This window comes from Phocoena phocoena, chromosome 7, assembly GCF_963924675.1.
Source record: "Phocoena phocoena chromosome 7, mPhoPho1.1, whole genome shotgun sequence".
In the NCBI taxonomy this organism is placed as follows: domain Eukaryota; kingdom Metazoa; phylum Chordata; class Mammalia; order Artiodactyla; family Phocoenidae; genus Phocoena; species Phocoena phocoena.
In genome coordinates, this window is record NC_089225.1 from 41892020 (window position 1) to 41914842 (window position 22823).

At 40.6% G+C, this 22823-nt stretch overlaps 1 protein-coding gene across 1 annotated transcript in view; it reads left to right on the forward strand.

Moving 5' to 3' along the window:
• Window positions 1–21878: 21878 nt before the first annotated feature.
• UPP2 (uridine phosphorylase 2) overlaps window positions 21879–22823 on the forward strand; it is a 42563-nt gene continuing 41618 nt past the window's right edge. Inside the window, exon 1 of the mRNA XM_065881023.1 lies at window positions 21879–21946. Within this exon, the coding sequence (XP_065737095.1) occupies window positions 21885–21946 (62 nt within the window). The 5' untranslated portion in view covers window positions 21879–21884. The remainder of the gene's footprint in view (window positions 21947–22823) is intronic.

Genomic DNA, 22823 nt, shown 5'->3' on the forward strand with positions numbered 1-22823 from the left:
ACTGTCATCGCATAATATCCAGGGTGCATACTATCAGCATGATTTATCACTGTTGACGTTCACCTTGATCACCTGGCTGAGGTCGTGTTTAGCAGGTTTCTCCACTGGAAAGTTGATCTTTCTTCCCCTTTCCATACTGTACATTTTGGAAGGAAGTCACTAAGCACAGCCACTAAGGAGTGGGGAGTTATGCTCCTGCTCCTTTAGTGTGGAGTATATACATAAATTATTTGAAATTTATCTGCATGGGAGATTTGTCTCTTCTTGCCATTCATTAATTTATTCAATCATTTATTTATATCAGTATGGACTCATGGATATTTATTTTCTAATTTGTATCATAATTCAATACTACTTTATTTTGTTTCTCAAATTGCTTCAGCTTTGCCATTGGGAACTCTTTTAGTTGACTCCTGTGTCCCTTTGACATAATCCAATCAAAAATTTTTAAGCATTCCCTTATTTTCTGGCACTACAAGATAAGATGTGCCAGGCTCATTTTGTATATTTCTGCCCCAGGATCAGTCAATTCTCCAAGGAGCCCTGGTTACTTTTATTGGAGAATGGTATTAGAAACCAATATTTGGGCAATGAAAAGGGTTTTGGATAAGGGGAGTGAATGAAAGCTGAGAGTGAGAAGAGAGTTGTAGGCACAAAACCCATGAAAAAGGGAGGAAGGGAACTGCCCAGGCTAAGCAAAGAGTTCCTGATTAGAGTTTAGAGAGGTTAAGGAGGAGAGAGATGAGTAGAGGGACATAAGTGAAGAGGACAAGGACTGAGGGTCCCAATGTCAACCAAGAGGCATCAAAGCAAATGACCTTGCTATTAGCTGAGCTGCTGATTATCAGTCATGGAGGAGATCCTCCATAATTGATTAAAGATAGCAGTGTTCCATTCCTGTCCCACCCCAAAAAACAACTATCCACCTGGTTGTAACTTCAGGGTCTTGTAAGATCTTAGACCCCTTCAAAAAGCCAAGCAAGATGGGAAAACACATGGTAAGGAAACTCTGCACTTACAGACTTTGTTTCCTACCTCTAGCCATTTAGTGAACTTGACCATCAGCAAATCCAGCTGGTACTCTCAGCCACCTTCATATTGGACATGAATGCCTACCAGCCTTTTGCTTATGAGGCTATTTGAAATGATGGTTAGGATAACTGGCTATTTATCCATTGTCACTGAACTGGACCACTGAACTTTTTGAGCCTCTCCTGAGTGTTGCCCCATGTGAAGTCACATTTTAACATAAGCCATATATCACATCTGGATGGCAAGGCAAGACCAATCTTCAACACTTTGATGGCACAAAGATAGGTTTTAGTGGCTGATGTTGGCTATGTTGGGCCAAAGGGCAGAAGTAAATGAACCATGTCCTAGGAAGGCTGTACACAGAGAACAGATTTTTTTAGTTCAAAGTTTGTCTATTTACCAGGTATGTTACTTTAGGTGTGTTTTTAATATCCCCAGGATTCAATAGCTACAAAATGGAAGTAGTAAAATCTACTTCCAAAGATTATTGTGGGGATAAATTAGAGAATACCTTTGTAATGTCCTGAGAACAGTGTCTGGCACACAGAACTCTGGAGAGTGAGCACCCAGCTTTCTATACTCTCCTCCTCATTATGGTCTCCTTTTTCTCTCCCACCCTTTTCCTCTCTTCAAGCACTTAAATCTTTGTCTCATACCCTAGTAGTTCATGGCTCCTAAATTCAGCCTTCTTTCCAGGCCTCTCATCCCTCAACTGCCCCAAACCATAATAGCTTCTTTCTCTTCACCACTCATCAAAACTCCCATATCCTGAAATTCTGATCTTAGCCAGATGTTAAGAAAAAGCATTTTGCTGAGTTGATTAAAGTCCATCATAAAGTATAAATAGCTTATAGGCATTAATATGTTAATTTGTTCAAGCACATCTGTGGGTTGTGTGTGTGTGTGTATGTGGACTCTCCCCATAATCTGTGTCCAGCCTGAGGCTGTAGAGCACGGTGATTAGGAGGACAGGCTCTGGAACTCGTCTGTGGGGTTTCATATCCAGACTCAGTCTCATATTAGCTATGGGACCTTATGTAAGTTCCTTAGGCTTTCCACATATTAGTGTCTTCATCTCTACGTAGGTCTAATAAGGTTGCTGTAGGGTGAAATGAGATGGTTCATATAATACACTTTGAAGAGTGCTTCGTGGAAATAAGCTACCCAGTAAATATTAGCTATCACAATAGCTGATAACCAAGGCAGTCATTTCCATATCCTACCTCTGCTTTGAACCTCAGAAAATGTGAGACTCAATTTGATACTTCTTCCTCAAAAGTTTCCTACTGATGAGAAGAGCATCTCCTTTGGTTTTGTACATAACCAGAGAGCAAAATTCCAAGAACTCAGCATCCAAGTGTAAAGTAATTTCAAGGTTTGTGCTATGGACTGAATTGAGTCCCTCTGCCAAGTTCATATGTTGAAGCTATAATCTCCAGTGTGATGGTGTTTGGACATGGAGCCTTTGGAGGTAATTAGGTTTAGATGAGGTTATAAGCATGGGACCTCATGATGTAAGTGCCCTTATAAGAGGAGACACCAGACAGCTCTCTTTCTCTCTGTGTATTTCTCTCTGCCATGTGAGGACACAGCAAGAAGGTGGCCATCTGCAACCAGGAAGAGGGTCCTCATCAGGAACTGACCATGCTGGTACCCTGATCTCAGACTTCTAGCCTCCAGAACTGTGAGGAAATAAACGTCTGTTGTTTAAGCCACCTGGCGTTTGGTATTTTGTTATGGCCACCCAAGCAGACTAATACAGTTTGAATGATAAGATGATCCCACAATCAACCAAATATAAAATGTCAGAACGTTTCAGTGAACTGATAGAAACTTACTAATAAAGCTAAGACTTTACTCATTAACACGTGACCTTGTTCACCATGTTAATTATAATCACAGGCTACAACCCCAGCCAAATGTCTTTTAGATGAATCATAAACTGTTATCTGAGCTGCATAAGAACTTAGGAATCATTTGATTCACATTCCTGTGTGGCAGATGAGGTCACTGAGGCCTAGAATGGTTAAGAGGTTCAGCAGAAGCTGCACAGCTGGAGCCCAGGTTCTCTCTCTCCGAGGCCCGTGTTCTCTTCACGCAATGCCTCAGTGCAGATCATCAGTCACAGGGAAGCCCTGGAGGGGCTGTAGAGATGAATTAGCTCAAACCAGAGCTCCTAGAAAGAGTGCAAAGATTTTCTTTCCTAAGTTTCATGTGCATGTGAGAAAATATTGTGTAGCAGTATTAACCTTTTATTTACTCTAACTCAGAGATGCAAAGAAATTATGGCTTATTTGTTTTCTAGAATTGATCTAAAGTTCCTCCTGAGTTTCACCCTATTCCTTCAGTGTAGACTGAGGTGGTGGGTTTGGGACAGTGGGTGATGACATTTACATTTGCCAACAAATGGTATCACTGTTCCACTTAAACAGTCTCTTTTACATCATTTGGCTTATTTGAGGTTGGTCTTGTGGGTTTCTTCCCTCTCTCCCTGCTCCTTCTCAAGATGGCCTTGACTCTGTGTGTGCAAGTTTGTGTGCTGTTCTTCAATGCTAAGTCTGGTCCTTGGTAGGTTGGGTCTGCTAAAGTGCACCTGGACCTGCACTGTTTTGGGTGCAAAATCAGGTAATTTGGTCCTATCCTGGGACTCCACTAGTCCAAATCTTTCAGTGGCTCCTGTCCCTACACTGAAGCATGTGGGAATCTTCAGATCTTCTAGGCCAGAAGATCCAGCCCTTAGGCAAAAGTCTGTTTTTTGTAAATAAAGTTTTATTGGAACATGGCCATGCCTGCTTATTTACACATGGACTATGGCTGCTTTCATGCTACAAATACAGTACTGAGTAGTTGTGAAGGGAACTGGTTCTCAACTCCAAAAATATTTACTATCTGGCTCTTTAGAGAAAAAGTTTGTTGCTCACTGCTCCAGACCACTGCTGTCCAATAGAACTTTCTGCTATGATGGAAGTGTTTCTTATTTGCCTTTCAATACAGTAGCCATCAGTCACATACTGTTACTGAGCACTGGAAATGTGGCTAATGTGACTAAGGAACCAAATTTAAATTTCATTTAATGTGAATAACTTTAAAATTTATACACATTTATAACAACAACATCATACTCAACAGTAAAAAGTTGAAAGCATTCCCTCTAAGATCAGGAAAAAGACAAGAACACCCACTCTCACCAATTTTATTCAGCATAGTTTTGGAAGTCCTAGTGATAGCAATCAGAGAAGAAAAACAAATAAAAGCAATCCAAATAGGAAAGGAAGAAGTAAAACTCTCATTGTTTGTAGATGACATGATACTCTACATAGAAAATCCCAAAGACACCACCAGAAAACTATTAGAGCTCATCAATGAATTTGGTAAAGTTGTAGTATAAAAAATTAATATGGAGAAATGTGTTGCATTACTGTACACTAACAGTGAAATAGCAGAAAGAGAAATTAGGGAAACAATCTCATTTACCATTGCATCAAAAAGAATAAAATACCTAGGACTAAACCTACTTAAGGAGGCAAAAGTCCTATACTCCAAAAACTATAAGATGCTGATGAAAGTAATTGAAGATGACACAAACAGATGGAAAGATATACTGTGTTCTTGGATTGGAAGAATAAATATTGTTAAAATGGCCATACTACCCAGGGCAATCTACATATTCATTGTAATCTCTATCAAATTACCAATAGCATTTTTCACAGGACGGGAAAAAATGTTTTAAAATGTGTATGGAAACACAAAAGCCCCAAATAACCAAAACAATCTTGAGAATGAAGAACAGCGCTGGAGAAATCATTCTCCCTGACTTCAGACTATACTACAAAGCTACAGTAATCAAAACAGTATAGTACCTGCACAAAAAACAGACACATAGACCAATGGAACAGGATAGAAAGCCCAGAAATAAACCCACATACTTATGGTCAATTAATCTGTGACAAAGGAGGAAAGAATATACAGTGGAGAAAAGCAATCTCTTCAATAAGTGGTGCTGGGAAAACTAGACAGCAATATGTGAAAGAATGAAATTAGAACATTCTCTAACACCATGCACAAAAATAAACTCCAAATGGATTAAGGACCTAAATGTAAGACCAGATACTGTAAAACTCCTAGAGGAAAACTTAGGCAGAACACTCTTTGACATAAATTGCAGGAAAAATTTTTTTGGATCTGTCTCCCAGAGTAATGGAAACATAAGCAAAATTAAACAAGTGGGACCTAATTAAACTTAAAAGCCTTTGCACAGCAAGGGAAACAATAAACAAAATGAAAAGACAACCTACAGAATGGAGAAAATATTTGCAAACTATGGGCAGAAGGGACTTCCCTGGTTGCACAGTGGTTAAGGATCCACCTGCCAATGCAGGGGACATGGGTTCTAGCCCTGGTCCAGGAAGATCCCACATGCTGCAGAGCAACTAAGCCTGTGTGCCACAACTACTGAGCCTGAGTTCTAGAGCCCATGAGCCACAGCTACTGAAGCTCATGCACTCTAAGGCCCATGCTCCACAATAAGAGAAGCCACCGCAATGGGAAGCCTGCGCACTGCAACGAAGAGTAGCTCCTGCTCGCTGCAACTAGAGAAAGCCCGCGTGCAGCAATGAAGACCCAACACAGCCAAAAATAAATAAATAAATAAATAAATAAAAAGAAATTGGGCAGAAGATCTAAATAGACACTTCTCCAATGAAGACATAGATGGCCAAAAAGCACATGAAAAGATGCTCAACATTGCTAATTATTAGAGAAATGCAAATCAAAACTACAATGAGGTATCACCTCACACCAGTCAGAACAGCCATCATCAAAATGTCTACAAATAATAAATGCTGGAGTGGGTGTGGAGAAAAAGGAACCCTCCTGCACTGTTGGTAGGAATGCAAACTGGTGCAGCCACTGTGGAGAAAAGTACAGAGATTCCTTGAAAAACTAAAAATAGAGTTACCATATGATCCAGCAATCCTGTTCCTGGGTACATATCCAGAAACAATTAAAACTCTAATTTGAAAAGATACATGCACCCTAGTTTCATAGCAGCATTATTTACAATAGCCAATACATGGAAATAACCCAAGTGCCTATCAACAAACAATTTGCTTAAAAAGATGTGGTATATATATACATACATATCTATATACACACACAATATATATACATACACACACACACACACACACACACACACACACACAAAATGGAACATTACTCAGCCATAAAAAAGAATGAAATAATGCCATTTGCAGGTACATGGATGGACCTAGAAATTATCCTACTGAGTAAAGTAAGTCAGACAGAGAAAGACAAATATCATATGATATGACTTATATGTGGAATCCAAAAAATGATACAAATGAACTTATTTACAGAACAGTAGTAGACTCAGACATAGAAAACAAATTTATGGTTACCAAGGGGGAAGGAGGGGAAAGGATAAATTGGAAGTTTGGGATTAACAGATATACAGATATACACTCATATATATAAAATATACTTGTCCCCCAGTCCCTTCCTTCACCCTAAGAAAGGAGAAAGATCAGGCTCTGCCTAAAAGAGAGGGGAGATGCCCAGTAACCCAGGTTATTTGTTAGAAAACCACACATTATGGCATTTAAAAAGTATTCATTTAAAGGCATTTAAAATTTTTTTTCAAATAAAATTTACTATTAAAAATGTGGTGTGGGGCTTCCCTGGTGGCGCAGTGGTTGAGAGTCCGCCTGCCGATGCAGGGGACACGGGTTCGTGCCCCGGTCTGGGAGGATCCCACATGCCGCGGAGCGGCTGGGCCCGTGAGCCTTGGCCGCTGAGCCTGCGCGTCCGGAGCCTGTGCTCTGCAACGGGAGAGGCCACAACATTGAGAGGCCCGCGTAACGCAAAAAAAAAAAAAAAAAAAAAAAAATGTGGTGTGTCATGCCTCTGTCCTATTCTAAAGGTTGATTTGCTGTGTTGTTGCAACTCAAATGAGTTAGAGAATAGGAATCAAGTGTTACTAGGAAAAAAAGGAATAGACATATTCTCATAAAGCAAATCACAGAATATAACAGAGTTATGAGAGATGCTTGGAAAAACATTATCATAAGTCCAAAACCTGCTTATGTCAATTCTTTAGTACTTAAAAGAGATAGAGGCTATTTTGAGTGCTTAACAAAAATAAAGGCTATTTAAAAAAAGAAAACAAAAACTTTTGTCCTGAGCCATATTCTTTGGGTTTTTTTTGAATATTTGAATTGTCTTTATTTTTTTATACAGCAGGTTCTTATTAGTTACCTATTTTATACAAATTAGTGTATATATGTCAATCCCAATCTCCCAGTGCATCACACCACCACCCCGCCCCCCACTTCCCCCCCTCGGTGTCCATATGTTTGTTCTCTACATCTGTGTCTCTATTTCTGCCCTGCAAACCGGTTCATCTGTACCATTTTTCTAGGTTCCACATATATGCATTAATATATGATATTTATTTTTCTCTTTCTGACTTACTTCACTCTGTATGACAGTCTTTAGATCCAGCCACGTCTCTACAAATGACCCAATTTCATTCCTTTTTATGGCTGAGTAATATTCCATTGTATATACGTGCCACATCTTCTTTATCCATTCATCCGATGATGGACACTTAGGTTGTTTCCATGACCTGGCTATTGTAAAGAGTGCTGCAATGAACATTTTGGTACATGACTCTTTTTGAATTTTGGTTTTCTCAGGGTATATGCCCAGTAGTGGGATTGCTGGGTCGTATGGTAGTTCTATTTTTAGTTTTTTAATGAACCTCCATACTGTTCTCCATAGTGGCTGTATCAATTTACATTCTCACCAACAGTGCAAGAGGGTTCCCTTTTCTCCACACCCTCTCCAGCATTTATTGTTTCTAGATTTTCTGATGATGGCCATTCTGAACAGTGTGAGGTGATACCTCAATGTAGTTTTGATTTGCATTTCTCTGATGATTAGTGATGTTGAGCATTCTTTCATGTGTTTGTTGGCAATCTGTATATCTTCTTTGGAGAAATGTCTATTTAGGTCTTCTGCCCATTTTTGGATTGGGTTGTTTTTTCGTTATTGAGCTGCATGAGCTGCTTATAAATCTTGGAGATTAATCCTTTGTCAGTTGCTTCATTTGCAAATATTTTCTCCCATTCTGAGGGTTGTCTTTTGGTCTTGTTTATGGTTTCCTTTGCTGTGCAAAAGCTTTTAAGTTTCATTAGGTCCCATTTGTTTATTTTTATTTCCATTTCTCTAGGAGGTGGGTCAAAAAGGATCTTGCTGTGATTTATGTCATAAAGTGTTCTGGCTATGTTTTCCTCTAAGAGTTTGAAAGTGTCTGGCCTTACATTTAGGTCTTTAATCCATTTTGAGCTTATTTTTGTGTATGGTGTTAGGGAGTGTTCTAATTTCATACTTTTACACGTAGCTGTCCAGTTTTCCCAGCACCACTTATTGAAGAGACTGTCTTTTCTCCACTGTATATCCTTGCCTCCTTTGTCATAGATTAGTTGACCATAGGCGCGTGGGTTTATCTCTGGGCTTTCTATCCTGTTCCATTGATCTATGTTTCTGTTTTTTTGCCAGTACCATATTGTCTTGATTACTGAAGCTTTGTAGTATAGTCTGAAGTCAGGGAGTCTGACTCCTCCAGCTCCATTTTTTTCCCTCAGGACTACCTTGGCTATTCGGGGTGTTTTGTGCCTCCATACAAATTTTAAGATTTTTTGTTCTAGTTCTGTAAAAAATGCCACTGGTAATTTGAGAGGGATTGCATTGAATCTCTAGGCTGCTTTGGGTAGTACAGCCATTTTCACAATATTGATTCTTCTGATCCAAGAACATGGTATAGCTCTCCATCTGTTTGTATCGTCTTTAATTTCTTTCATCACTGTCTTATAGTTTTCTTCATACAGGTCTTTTGTTTCCCTAGGTAGGTTTATTCCTAGGTATTCTATTCTTTGGGTTTCCATGGTAAATGGGAGTGTTTCCTTAATTTCTCTTTCAGATTTTTCATCATTAGTGTATAGGAATGCAAGAGGTTTTTGTGCATTAACTTTGTATCCTGCAACTTTACCACATTCATTGATTAGCTCTAGTAGTTTTCTAGTGGCATCTTTAGGACTCTCTATGTATAGTATCATGGCATTTGCAAACAGTGACAGTTTTACTTCTTCTTTTACAATTTGTATTCCTTTTATTTCTTTTTCTTCTCTGATTGCCGTGGCTAGGACTTCCAAACCTATGTTGAATAATAGTGGTGAGTGTGGACATCCTTGTCTTGTTCCTGATCTTAGAGTAAATACTTTCAGTTTTTCGCCATTGAGAATGATGTTTGCTGTGGGTTTGTCGTACATGGCCTTTATTATGTTGATGTAGGTTCCCTCTATGCCCACTTTCTGGAGAGTTTTTATCATAAATGGGTGTTGAATTTTGTCAAAAGCTTTTTCTGCATCTATTGAGATGATCATATGGTTTTTATTCTTCAGTTTGTTAACTAAGCCATATTCTTTGCAATGAACCATGTTTTTCTTTTGCCTGAGGACTGGGTCAGTTCAAAAATATTCTCTGTCTAATTTTTACAAGCAATTGTCTGTGCTTACTAAACAAGGCATGTGCAAGCAACATGGAAAACTGAGCAACACGGACATTTCTCCTACAGTAAATAAAAAGGAATACTGTGTAAAAGTCAATATTGGGTGAACTTTAAGGAACAAAGCTAATCCTGATTTTCAGAAATGAAGAGTATCAGCTCACAAGCTGATGTCATCGTGGCCCAGTGAAGATCTACCTTGGAGTAGACCCTCATGCCAAGGTGCTGGGGTTTTATGGGACACACACACACATATTGTCCTGACCCATAGGAGGTGGAACTTGGACCTGAAACTCTTGCATTAGGCTGGGACCTTGGCAATTCTGTACCTTCAATGAAAGAGGATTAAAGGTTCAGATGACCAGTCTTGAAACGTAAAGGAAGTTTGTCTCTGTCAGCAGATATGAATAGGAAAAGTTTCCAGTGAGAAACTGAAACAAAGTATGATGTGTGGTCATAGAAAAACAATTTATGCTAGCCACCTGGTGCTGAAATCCTCAGGACATGAAATTAATGTAAATCTGGTCCTGGACTGGGGATACACTTGGAGCTCCCAGCAGAAGCAAATACAAGACCACTGCCTTGGAACACTTTCCTAAATCTATCTATACTGAACACACATAGGAAAAAAAAAATGGGCTCAAAAGTTAAAATTATACATAAAATGAGGAAACAATCCGTTATGAGAGAAATCAGTGGACACAACAAACAGAAAGATGAGCACCCCAAGAACTTGAGATAATTTAACAGTCTGAAAGAAGTTATAAAATGGTTATGTTTAAAATGATTAAGTAGACAAAAGACAGAATAGAAACATATAGAAACAATAGGAATTACAAAGAATAGGCAAATTTGAAAAAGTAACAATTAGAATATCTACAAGTGAAAAACATTCATTGAAAAGAACCCCAGTGGGTGGTGTATCAGTTATCTATTGCCAGAGTAATGTTATTGCCCTGGACTTGAGAGTTGTGCAACAACAGGCATTTGTTCGTTACATTCCTAGGGTCAGCTGGGGCTAGGTGACTCTGCTGCCCTTGGCTGGGCTTGCTCACTTATGGGGGCGTGGTCAGCTGGCTATTGGCTGATCTAAGCTGTCTTCAGTTGGGGTGACAGGGGTGACCGGGCTCCGTTTTACATGTTTCTCATCCTCCAGCAGACTAGTGAGCATGTTCTTATGACAATGATAGGGCGAGGGCACAAACAACCGACACGCTGTCACTTCTGCCTCGTTTTCTTGATCAAAACAGTGAAATGATTAAGCCCAGAGTCAAGAGTGGGGACAGGCACTCCCATTCATGGTGAGAGGACATTGCATTGCATAGGTATGTGGAATAGGGTATGGATACAGGGAGATGTGAAGAATTTAAGATGTTACTGCAATAGATTGCAGATGAATGAAACAGCAGGTTAAACACACCTAAAAAGAGAATGAGTGAAGAAGAAAAGCTTGAGAAAATTTCTCAGTTTGTAGCAGAGAAGCAAAGAAATAGGATAATATGAAAAAGTTAAGACATTAGGAGGACAGACTGACATGGCCTGGCATATATCTAACAGGAGTGCCAGAGAAGACAATATATCCAAGGAAGAAATAGTGGGAATTTTCCTGAGTTTATAACAGACCTATTTTCTCATAATTTGGAAGCACGACGAGCCCTGAGAAGAATTTTATATTTTTTAAACTCACACCTAAATGCAAACTTGAGAATATGAAGAGAAAATTTCAAAGCCACAAGGAAGAACAGACAGATTACTTACTCTAATAAATAAGTAAATGAAAGCAAACTCTTCATCAGCAACAACAGGTACCATAAGACAATGAACTAATATCCTGTGGGGACTGAGGGAAAATAACCATCAATCTGGAATCCTATACCATACTAAAAAATCACTGCAAAATGAGGGCAAAATAAAGGCATTTTTCAGACAAAAGCCCATGCTGAAGAACTATTACATAATGTGCTTTAGAAAGAAAGAAATTAAACACAGAAGGAAGGAGTAAGATATGAGAAGCAACAATGATCAAAGACATTGGCAGATGTGGATAATGGAAATTATTATTAACTGAAAATACCACAATAGCCATAATAATGACTAATGGGGGTGGGGGGACCTGAAAACAGGGTAGATTAAGCTGCTTCACATGGAAAACATGAAGTAATAGCTAGAGTTAAAGATTCCAAGTTTCTTGTGTTATTCGGGAGAAGAGTCAAGGCATTAATTAACCATAAATTTTGTTAAGTCAAGCATGCTTGTTAAAATGTAAGGGTAACTATTAGAAGAACAGAAATAGTATATATAACTTCAAAATCAACAGAGGGATATGGAGTCTACAGAGAACCTAATCATTCTATAGAAGGCAGGAAAGAAGTGAAAAGAAGTGCTCTCTACATCTCTCTATATAATTAGAAACACAAAATAAGATAGAAGAAATGAATAAAAATACATCAGTAATCAAAATATTTGTAAATGTATTTAACTCAAAAAATGCTTGACCTTCCTAATAATCAGGGAAATGTAAAATGAAGCAAAGAGATACCATTTTATGACCATCACGTTGTCAAAAGAATTAAACAGCTAATAACACAAGATTTATTGCCAAGGATATGGGAAAATAAGGCATGTTATACACTGTTGGCATACGTATAACCTGGTACCTTGTAAGGCAGTGTAATAATACCTAGTAAAATTGAATACGTGCAAATATATGTCCAGACGTTAGAGAAACTCTCATTGCATACACAAGGATATATATATATATATAAGGATGCTCACTGGGAAAAACTGGAAGCAACCTAAAAATGTAAGGTATAAGGCAACCTATAAAAAGGAAACTGCAAAGAATATATATGGTATTCTCCTGTCTCTCTCTCTCTCGCCATATATATATATATATATATATATATACCTTAAAGTATGTATTTATAAGTACATTATAACTACATGAGCAGGTTTTATGTATATACCTTGAATCTGCCCGTGCTGTGCATGTATAGCACATATATATATATATATATATATATACACACACATATATACATATATACACTTACAAGTAGAAGTTACGAAACGTGCCCTAGGAAGATATCCATCAACCTCAGAGTAGTGGTTACCACTGGGGAGAAAGCAAAAGTAATCCAAGGAGAAAGAAGAGGGTTTTAATGGATTCATTTTCTTTTTTTTTTTTTTTTTTGCTGTACGTGGGCCTCTCACTGTTGTGGCCTCTCCCGTTGCGGAGCACAGGCTCCGGACGCGCAGGCTCAGTGGCCATGGCTCACGGGCCCAGCCGCTCCGCAGCATGTGGGATCTTCCCAGACCGGGACACGAACCCGTGTCCCCTGTATTGGCAGGCAGACTCTCAACCACTGCGCCACCAGGGAAGCCCTAATGGATTCATTTAAAAAAAAAATTTTTTTTTGTATTAAATATGGCAAAATGTTAGAAATTGTAAAATGTGTGTGGCAACTTCACAGTCATCTGTTACAACTGCACATTTTTATATGTTTGAAATATTTCATAATTTAAAATGTAAAGAATATTAACATAAAATATTCAGAGAAGCACCAACAATCATCACAGCAGAGAATGAAATGCAAAGCTAAGGTGAAGTGTTCAAAGGAATCACACTTTTGGAAAGTCATGACATTCCTAAGGTGAGGCATTAATAGAAATTTAACTGTAGTCATGATTATGTACTCAAGACTTCCTACCTCTTCAGCAAGATAATTAATGTTTAACTCAACGTATTACAACTAGTAGTGTTAGCAGAGCGCCATAAAACATGCCGCTCTCTGTGCCTCAGCTAACCCCAAATCAGAATCAGGCAGCTTTGACATTTCATGACTTTCTGGGCCTAGAATTCACCACCTCCATGAAGTATTAGCATTATTTTCCCATCTGAGCCCTTTTGGGCTGCAGCAGTAATAACCTTGGTTTTTTGTGAGAGGTTAGAACTGAACCTTCCTTTTGTTCCAAGGAAAATAGCCCCCCTCTCATGTTGTGAGGTTTGTCAAACTCACAGAGCTTCCTTCCAAGTGCGAGTCTGATTTAAAATATTCTTCACCTTCCACTTGGGGCACTTTCACCTGGTGCTGAGAAACAAACACGGGCTTTAATCTCCAAGGTCCAAAGTCATTGGAATGATTAGGAGTCTCTCAGCTCTGTGCCTTTTAATTCCCTTTTCAGGGACAGCTCAGGAGCAGACAGAACTTGCTGCAGGCAGGGTGTTGAACTGGACTCAGCTTTGGGGGTAAAACCATGGGAAGTAGTAAGCCTGAGATGAGCTAAACTGTAAGTTAAAGTGTGTTTGAGGCACATTTTAAAGGTCAACTTAAATTTTGGCAGTGAGATGATTTTTAAAATCTGCGTTAGGACTGGGCTACCATTTTACTAGGGCTATTTCACTTCAGCGTTTTCCACAGAGCTCACACCAGCTATGGCTTAGCTATGCCTTCCTTTCCCGGAAATGCATGAAATCAACAACCCTTCAGACCAGCACGGTAAGGTATTGCAGAGATGCTCTTCACATCCCAGTCCTACACCACCTTTAAGATGCACATCAAATTCCCTTCTCTTGTTGATGCCATTCTCCTTGGACGCTTGTCTTCTTTAAAGGACACCAAAATTTAAAAACTGGTGAAATAGAAAGAGTTTTCACAGCTCTGTAGTTGGGCAGACCTAGGTGTGAATTCCAGTCTCAGGTTACTTATTGTAGGATCTTAGGCACCTCATTTAACCTCTCTGGGCTTCAACTGCCTCATCTGAAAATTGGAAAAATAATAAGACCCATTTCAGAGGCTTGTTGTGAGGACTGAAAGAGATAGTCCAGAGTCTGGCCTGGCATAATGCTGAATTAATCACTATTGTTACAGACATTCTGCTTCTTATTCTTTGCATTATTTTTCCTTGTCCTCAGATTTCCATTCTGAGTCAAGAGTGATTATTTTGAACTTAGAGAAAGCATTTAAACTTTATTCCTGTCTGCTATTGATTCAAACTATCATGCTTCATTTCCAATAAAAGAGCTTTTCTTGAATTTTGTTTGGTATTCTGTCTCACGTTTCCTTTTCTCTAACATCATTAAGAACAAAAACATTCTAAAAATTGAAGTCAAGTATATTCAGAAGTCAAGTGGTTTCAGTCTTAAGCGCCTCTGTTGATCAAGCCACTCGGGGTGTACTGCTGACCTTTGCTGGCTTCTCAGAGTGGCTATTAAATCACTGAGGCACTGGTGTTGGTTTTAAGATCAGCCATTGGGGAACAGGAAATGTAAGCTTTCATCACACTGTGGGAGTTGTATTCCCAGTAAGAAAGGCCACCAAAGCAAGCAGGGCAGTTGTAAGTTAAGTCCTTTCCATTTGAAGGACTTGCCTGCCGATGCAGGGGACACGGGTTTGCGCTCCGGTCCGGGAAGATCCCACATGCCGCGGAGCCTGTGCTCCGCGACCGGAGAGGCCACAACAGTGAGAGGCCTGCGTACCGCAAAAAGAAAAAAAAAAAAAAATCATAATGGAGATAGTACTTTTGAAACATATTACTAAGCTCCTTTTTCCTTTTTTGTACATGGCCATTTTCATAGTCCATTTTCCTACCTATCTGCCAGGGGATGGGAGTTGGAAATTCTGTTTTGTTTTGTTTTTTTTTTCATTTTTTAAATTGAAGTATAGTAGATTTACAATGTGTTAGTTTCTGGCATACAGCAAAGTGATTCAGTTATATACACATATATATGAATATATATTCTTTTTCAGATTCTCTTCCATTATAGTTTATTACAAATATTGAATATAGTTCCCTGTGCTATACAGTAGGACCTTGTTGTTCATCTATGGAGTAGGGAATTCTGATGCTTTGAATAGGAGTTTTGAGTCCCTAGTCAGGCAATGTGAAAAAAAACAAGGATTTGAAAAATGTTTATGTTTCTATTAACATACTGAAAACTAGGTCTGCTAATCTTGAACACGGAGATTGCTACAAGTCAGGGGCAATTCAGTATACAGGGGTATTTCACATCAGACAGGGAGAAAAGGTCCGAAGAGGACATTACTTTCTAGTTATGGGAATGAGCGGGTAGGAGAAGTGGGGCAAGAAGGTTAGACAAGGGTCCTTGGTGACCATCCACCCGTGGGGATGAAATTCAAGGGAGAGAGTACTATATAAATATCCAACTAAGCACAGGTCAGCCTGAGAACATCGGAGCCAGAGGCCTGCATCCTTTGATGTTGCCTAGGGGAGGTTGCAAGTCTCTAGGAGAAGTTCCGCATTCAGCCTGGGCCCACATCCACCATGGGGTGAGGGAATTAATGCAGCCATGGTGGGGAGAGAAGAATCGGGAGAGACAGCCAGAGACACCAGTGGCTCCCCAAGCCTAGGTCTGGCAGGCAGGGTCCTGAAAGTTCTTGAGTCTCTCTCGAGGGACATAGAAGTTCTTGGATGCTAGTGGGCCGTCAGAGGCCAGAGGCCTGAACAGAGAGGCCACAAGGGAAGGGGGCTTTGGGGTTGGAGACAAATAGTAGGCCACAGACATCAGAGATGACTGCATGATGTTCCATTAGCATGAGATGGGACTGGCTGCATCTCAGTGGCCTCATTCAGGGACTCACAGACCAACCCAAGTAGCTACAGATTCCTCACAAGGACACAGTGGAGACTGCCTGACCTGCCACCTGCCAAAGGACAAGGAACTGAGCTCATGGCTCCGGGAGCCCTCCTCTTCCTCACTGCCAAGAAATCCAGTAAGTCCCTCCCACCCACTCCATTCAGTAGGCGTCATTTCACATAGGAGCAGTGGACAGGGGCAGGAAATCGAAAAGACAGAGCGTGCCTCTCAAACAGAACAGGTCATATAAATGAGACGATGTAACCAAAGATGTGAAGACGCCGTTGACTGGCAAGTTTAAAATCACTACCTTCTGCCCCAGCTTCTAGGACAGTGGGCACCGTGAGAAAGACTGCATGGCTAATAGAAAATAAGGTACATTTTCTTTGCATATATGTGTGAAAATATCAAGCGGCAACACATCTACACTATAAAGGAAACAGTTGTGTGTTTTTTAATACCTCCTTTCTTCCAAAAAAGATTTGAGGCAATTACAATCTATGTATTAGAAAGTAAACACATGGGCTTCCCTGGTGGTGCAGTGGTTGGGAGTCCGCCTGCCAATGCAGGGGATGCGGGTTCGTGCCCCGGTCCGGGAAGATCCCACATGCCGCGGAGCAGCTGGGCCCGTGAGCCTGCGCGTCCGGAGCCTGTGCTCCGCAACGGGAGAGGCCACAACAGTGAGAGGCCTGCGTACCGAAAAAAAAGAAAGTAAACACCTAAGGAAAGAGCCAAAGATTCAGTAAGTTTTAGTTATTAGGTCTAAAGAACAGAATGATGCAGATACACTTAATACATGTGTTACAAACTATCGAAAGGTAGTATGAGACAGGTGATGACTTGCATCTTCTCTATTCATGGAATGTCAATCTGTTTGTGGAAGAAATCACAGAAGCCAGAACTGTCCTACTCACACCGTTATCTCCAGCACTTCCTAGACTTCTTGGAGTGGAAGAAATCACAGAAGCCAGAACTGTCCTACTCACACCGTTATCTCCAGCACTTCCTAGACTTCTTGGAGTGGAAGAAATCACAGAAGCCAGAACTGTCCTACTCACACCGTTATCTCATCTCCAGCACTTCCTAGACTTCTTGGAGTGGAAGAAATCACAGAAGCCAGAACTGTCCTACTCACACCGTTATCTCATCTCCAGCACTTCCTAGACTTCTTGGAGTGGAAGAAATCACAGAAGCCAGAACTGTCCTACTCACACCGTTATCTCCAGCACTTCCTAGACTTCTTGGAGCAGAGTGTATACTCAGTAAATATTTGCTGAATGAATAAAAGAAGAAAACTGCTTAGCATCTGAATGGATAACAAGTCATTCTTGAGCTCTTTCAAGCCATCGATGGTGCTATATGGGCCATATGGTGGAGCTGGGGGTCTGCTGTGGCAGAGGTAGGGACTCTTTGTTACCCCATCCCCACCCTGAGAGACCTGCACAGAAAGAGGGAAAAAAGAAGGGAGTGCATGTGGGGACTTTGCTGTGAATTCTCACCCCTATCTCCACCAGGCTGTGAGGTTGGTGCTGGTGTGTGTGTGTGTGTGTGTGTTTGTGTGTGTGTGTGTGTGTGTGTGTATGTGAGATTGTTTCTTGGGCGAGGGTGCTTGCTGCAGCCTCAGGTGGATGGATGTGATCTTCAATGGGTACCTCGTGGAGAGGCTCCCTAAGAGCAGAGATTCTGGGCCACGGCAGAAGGGACTGTCTGGGAGGAAGGAACAGGGCACCACAGCATGGCCTCTGGGAGGCAGGCCCAGCCCCGTGGGTCCAGGGGGGCCTTCGGTCTAAAATTAGACTTTATATGCATATACCCATAATTCACTGATTACACTGAAAGAAAGGGAAGAACATAAGGTACTCTTAAACTGTGTTCCATTAAACTTATAGTGTGCGATGAATTAAGAAATGTTTTAATAGCTCTGCAATATCTTGTGAATAGCACAACTTGACTATCATTTATTAAAAGAGTTAAGATGCCAGTTCATTCAATGTCAACATTTAAAATATATTACAATTACTGTAAGTCTGTTTTGGCCTTTCTCTATTTTTCAAAATACCAGAATCTCAAAAACTGAAAGCCACCAAAGGCCCTGTCTGAGATGTTCTGGTGCAAATACACAGAAGTAAAGCCACACAGTGTTACTAATCTCTCAATGTGATGCTTTTTCTGTCACTTCTGTGCATTTTGCACACTGTTCCATGGGCAGGGAGCACAGGCTTCTCATATTCACCCCACCTCCACCTTCAGCAATATTTTTGGGGACCTCATCTTTCTTCAGGACTCAGCCTAGGCATCACATCCTCCTAGAAACGCCCCACCCCGCCTTCCTCCGGCCTGGATTCAGGACCTCTCCTTTGAGTTCTCAAAGCACCCGTCATATTTACCACCCCTCTCTCTTCCCCACTAGAGTGTAAATTCCTTTAGGGAAGACACCCATCCATTTCATCCTCTTTGTGTTCTCAGAATTTGGCTCAGTGGGGACTTCCCTGGTGGCACAGTGGTTAAGAATCTGCCTGCCAATGCAGGGGACATGGGTTAGAGCCCTGGTCCGGGAAGATCCCACATGCCGCGGAGCAACTAAGTCCCTGCACCACAACTACTGAGACTGAGCTCTAGAGCCTGCGAGCCACAACTACTGAAGCCTGCGCGCCTAGAGTCCGTGCTCCGCAACAAGAAGCCACCACAATGAGAAGCCCATACACTGCAACAAAGAGTACCCCCGCTTGCAGCAACAAAAACCTGACACAGCCAAAAATAAATAAATGAATGGATGAATGAATAAATAATCTATTAAAAAAAAGAAAAAAAGAATTTGGCTCAGTGTCTGATACTCGGTAGATACCCAGGCTTTACAGCAAGGTTCTAAGAGCCCCAAATTCCTAGTTATGTCCCTCCCCAGCGTGATAGGAGCACTGTTTTAGGGGGAGGGTATGGTCCTAAGTCTACATGAGTAAACAGCACAGATTCAGCAGAAAATGTGTCAACTGGGGAGACAGCCAAATGCTACCCAGTTGCACGCCAGGATTCTGATTTCTCTTCTCCAACATTAGAGGTTCAGGGGCAAAATTAAAGCAGAGAGAAAATATTCATGAGAGCGAGAATAAGAAATTGCTGGCACAATGGAGGACGACAGTGGGAAGTGAAATGTTTTGCCCCAGGCCAGACACTGTGGAGCATGGATCTGGTGGAATTGATACAGCCTCTGCTAATCTCAAAGCTGTGCTGCTGAGTCATGGGCTCTTCCTGGCACGTGCCCTTTGTTCACAAAATGCCCAGTGATGGCGTGAGTTTGCCTTGTGCATGCTTTCTAAAAATGAAAACTTTTCCCATTCTGTTCAGGTGACTAGCCTTTTGCAATATGGATAATTAAAAAAAATTATCGAGGAACAATCTATCATAAGAGTAGGATTGAGTCTTAAAAAGACTGAAAACTAGGAAAAAGAAGACTACTCAGAAAACATGAATTAATACTCTGCTTTCATAGATTGTACAAGACTATTCTGCATTTCACCCAGATGATGACCACTTACATAAAGTCCTGGGGAGCTGTTATATGGGGTCCATAAATCTTTGCTGGCATTACCTGGCACTGTCAGTGATGAAGATCATTGGCTGACAGACACAGAAAACAAACTTACGGTTATCCCAGCAGAAAGGGGGTGGGAAAGGATAAATTAGGAGTTTGGGATTAGCGGATACAAACTACTGTATATAAAATAGATAGACAACAAAGTCTTACTGTACAGCACAAGGAACCTTGTAATAAACCATAACCCAAGAGAATATGAGAAAGAATATAAATATATACATATATATGTGTAACTGAATTGCTTTACTGTACACCAGAAACTAACACAACATTGTAAATCAACTATACTTCAATTAAAAAAAAAAGATCATTGGCTGACAGACTTTGTATTGGAAACCAACAGGTTAATTAGTCTAATTAATTTGCTGGAGTAATTAATCATCTAGCACTTATCTAATTAGCTAATATTTTCACCTGTCAGATCCAGAGGTAAATGCCAGACTGGAATTGGGTGGGGTTCGTCCTCATTATACCCAACAATAAATTGAGAGATAGAGCATGGAATACCAAATACAAGTGGGAAGGCCCCAGCAGTGGTAAGTGGGCATGCTGAGTCTGAAAACTCTCAGTGGGCGTTGGGAAAGAGCAGCAGGTACACCGCTCTGAGGTGGGTCATGAGGTCAGAGAAAATATGTATTATTATAAACTACAAACAGGAACTACCATCCCAAGTTACAAGCAACACACATGTGCAGGCTCATTTTGCCTCAAAGTTGTCATTACCTTCACCAAGATCAGTTTCCTTGGCGATTTTTGGATGCCTAGGGCAAAGTGACAAATGTCCATTTGGTGGTGGCAGTGGCAAGATTTAGGCTGCTACACTGGTTCCCTACTTATTCTCTTTCCTTCTCAACCTGTAAACTTTGCTAGCTGACCACGATGGACCAAAGGAGGCCAGCATGGAATTCGAGGGGTCTGTCTACAACGACTATCACCAGGAAGAGGAGTATTTCTTAAGATGGAGCTCCCTAGTAAGATATGGGCATTTGATTCTTCACTGTTACACACATTCTTACAGAGAAATCCATGCACGTTATGAAATGCCTTGTATCTGCTGCTGTTTGGGCATTTATGGACATTTTAAGCTCTGATGTGCTTGAAAGTCATGAGACTAATATTCCTAATGCTCTCACCATCATAGAACTTCAGCTGATTGCCATCAGAGCTGAGCCAAAAGGGAAACAGGATAAAGTTCCTCTAAAGTCTTTTAGATTTTCTGTCCCCAGAAGTATAAAGTGAGAAGCAGCAGCAAACATAGTAAATTCATGGATTTCTTAACAGAGGTACCCTGTTTTCTGAAAACACTAGTCTATATTTTGTTATTCTACCTGTGTTGACTTCGGACAGCTGCTTCATTGGATTTTACAGGCAGCCTCAGGTTTAGCTAAATAAAGAGGTCCTGGGAAACAGGCTTTGTTTAATTATCAGAACTTCTGTGTGAATTTGAATGGGCAAAGTTCAGATGAAGGAGTGTTCTGAGGTCCTGACTTTGTGTGTTTTTCTCACTTGTGATCACAAAGAATGAAAACAAGTTGATGAGAGGTAGGATGAGGTGAGAAAATGAAATGTTTGGGAACTGAAAGTTCTCACGTGTACTGGACACATTCTGAGACAACCTGGTGGATTTGTTACGGAAATCAATGGAGGACTTGCAACCATATACAGTTGTCTAAAAGTAAATAAGTCTGTGTGTTACCCCAGACCCATGCTGGACCAAGGCCAGATGTAAGGGAAAGGTGTGTTGGTCAACAGTTAACAAGCTAACCAACCTATCCTATTAAAGAGGTAGGATGCCACACCTTCAAAGGGAACCTATCTTCTTGGGGAAGTGTTGCTCTGAGAGCTGGGCTGTAGTTTAAAAGGCCATGTCAGGGAGAATATTTTTGAATTAGTGAGGGAGTTTAGAATGCTAAGGGAAAAGTTCCATTAGCAATTTCGGAAGAAAACAAGTTTTAAGGGAGAGTGGCATTCTAAATTGTCATTCTACCATAATTTGATCTATAATTTAATAGTAAATCACAATATTTTTCTTTCCTGATATCAACTTAAGAGTGACTATCCTCATAATACAAAGTATGACTTCGAGTTTTCCTGCTTCCAATACATCCATGAGATCTGAGAGGAATACATATGTTGGGTGAGTAATTTTGATCTTTTATTGGTTTTGATGAAATGGGAGGTTCTTTGGATTTTATATTAAATATTCAGAAGATGGATTTCTACAGTTATGTAAGTTTCTTAAGTTTAGAGATCATATAGTTGGAACACAGTTCAGAATACAAAATGAAATAAAAACAATGCCAATTTTCTTCTCAATGGCATTTTCAGTTCTCAGTTCTTGGAAGGGGTTAGCTCATCTAAGAAAGTGAGGCAGGGCTTCCCTGGTGGCCCAGTGGTTGAGAGTCCGCCTGCCGATGCAGGGAACACGGGTTCGTGCCCCGGTCCGAGAAGATCCCACATGTCGTGGAGCGGCTGGGCCCATGAGCCATGGCTGCTGGGCCTGCGCGTCCGGAGCCTATGCTCCTTAACGGGAGAGGCCACAACAGTGAGAGGCCTGCGTACCGCAAAAAAAAAAAAAAAGTGGGGCAATATGTCAATCACATCTCAATTAAAGAAAAAAGAAAGTGGGGCAAAACAAGTCACACAAAACATGCATGAATGAACGAATTCACAGTTCAGCCTGGAATTCAGCCTGGAGTTCAGTCTTTAATCCCAGGACCGTGGGCTGTATGTGAGAAATAATTAAAGGGGCCTCCCAGTGTCTAAGGGAGATGTAACTGTGTTGCAGCTTATTATGAAGTGATTTCACGTGCTTTGTGGTGGACTTTACATAGAATGCACTTCTAAAATACCGTGTAGGTTATTCATCTCAGGGGTAGACATAAATCTGCCAAAGCTGTCTGCAAATTTAGCTCCAATTCCTGCCCCAGGTTCACAGAACATAATAGAGCATTAATCTTCATGAGGCTTAAGGAATTTTTGTAAGTTCCTTCTAAATGTCTGGCTTAAAGGCT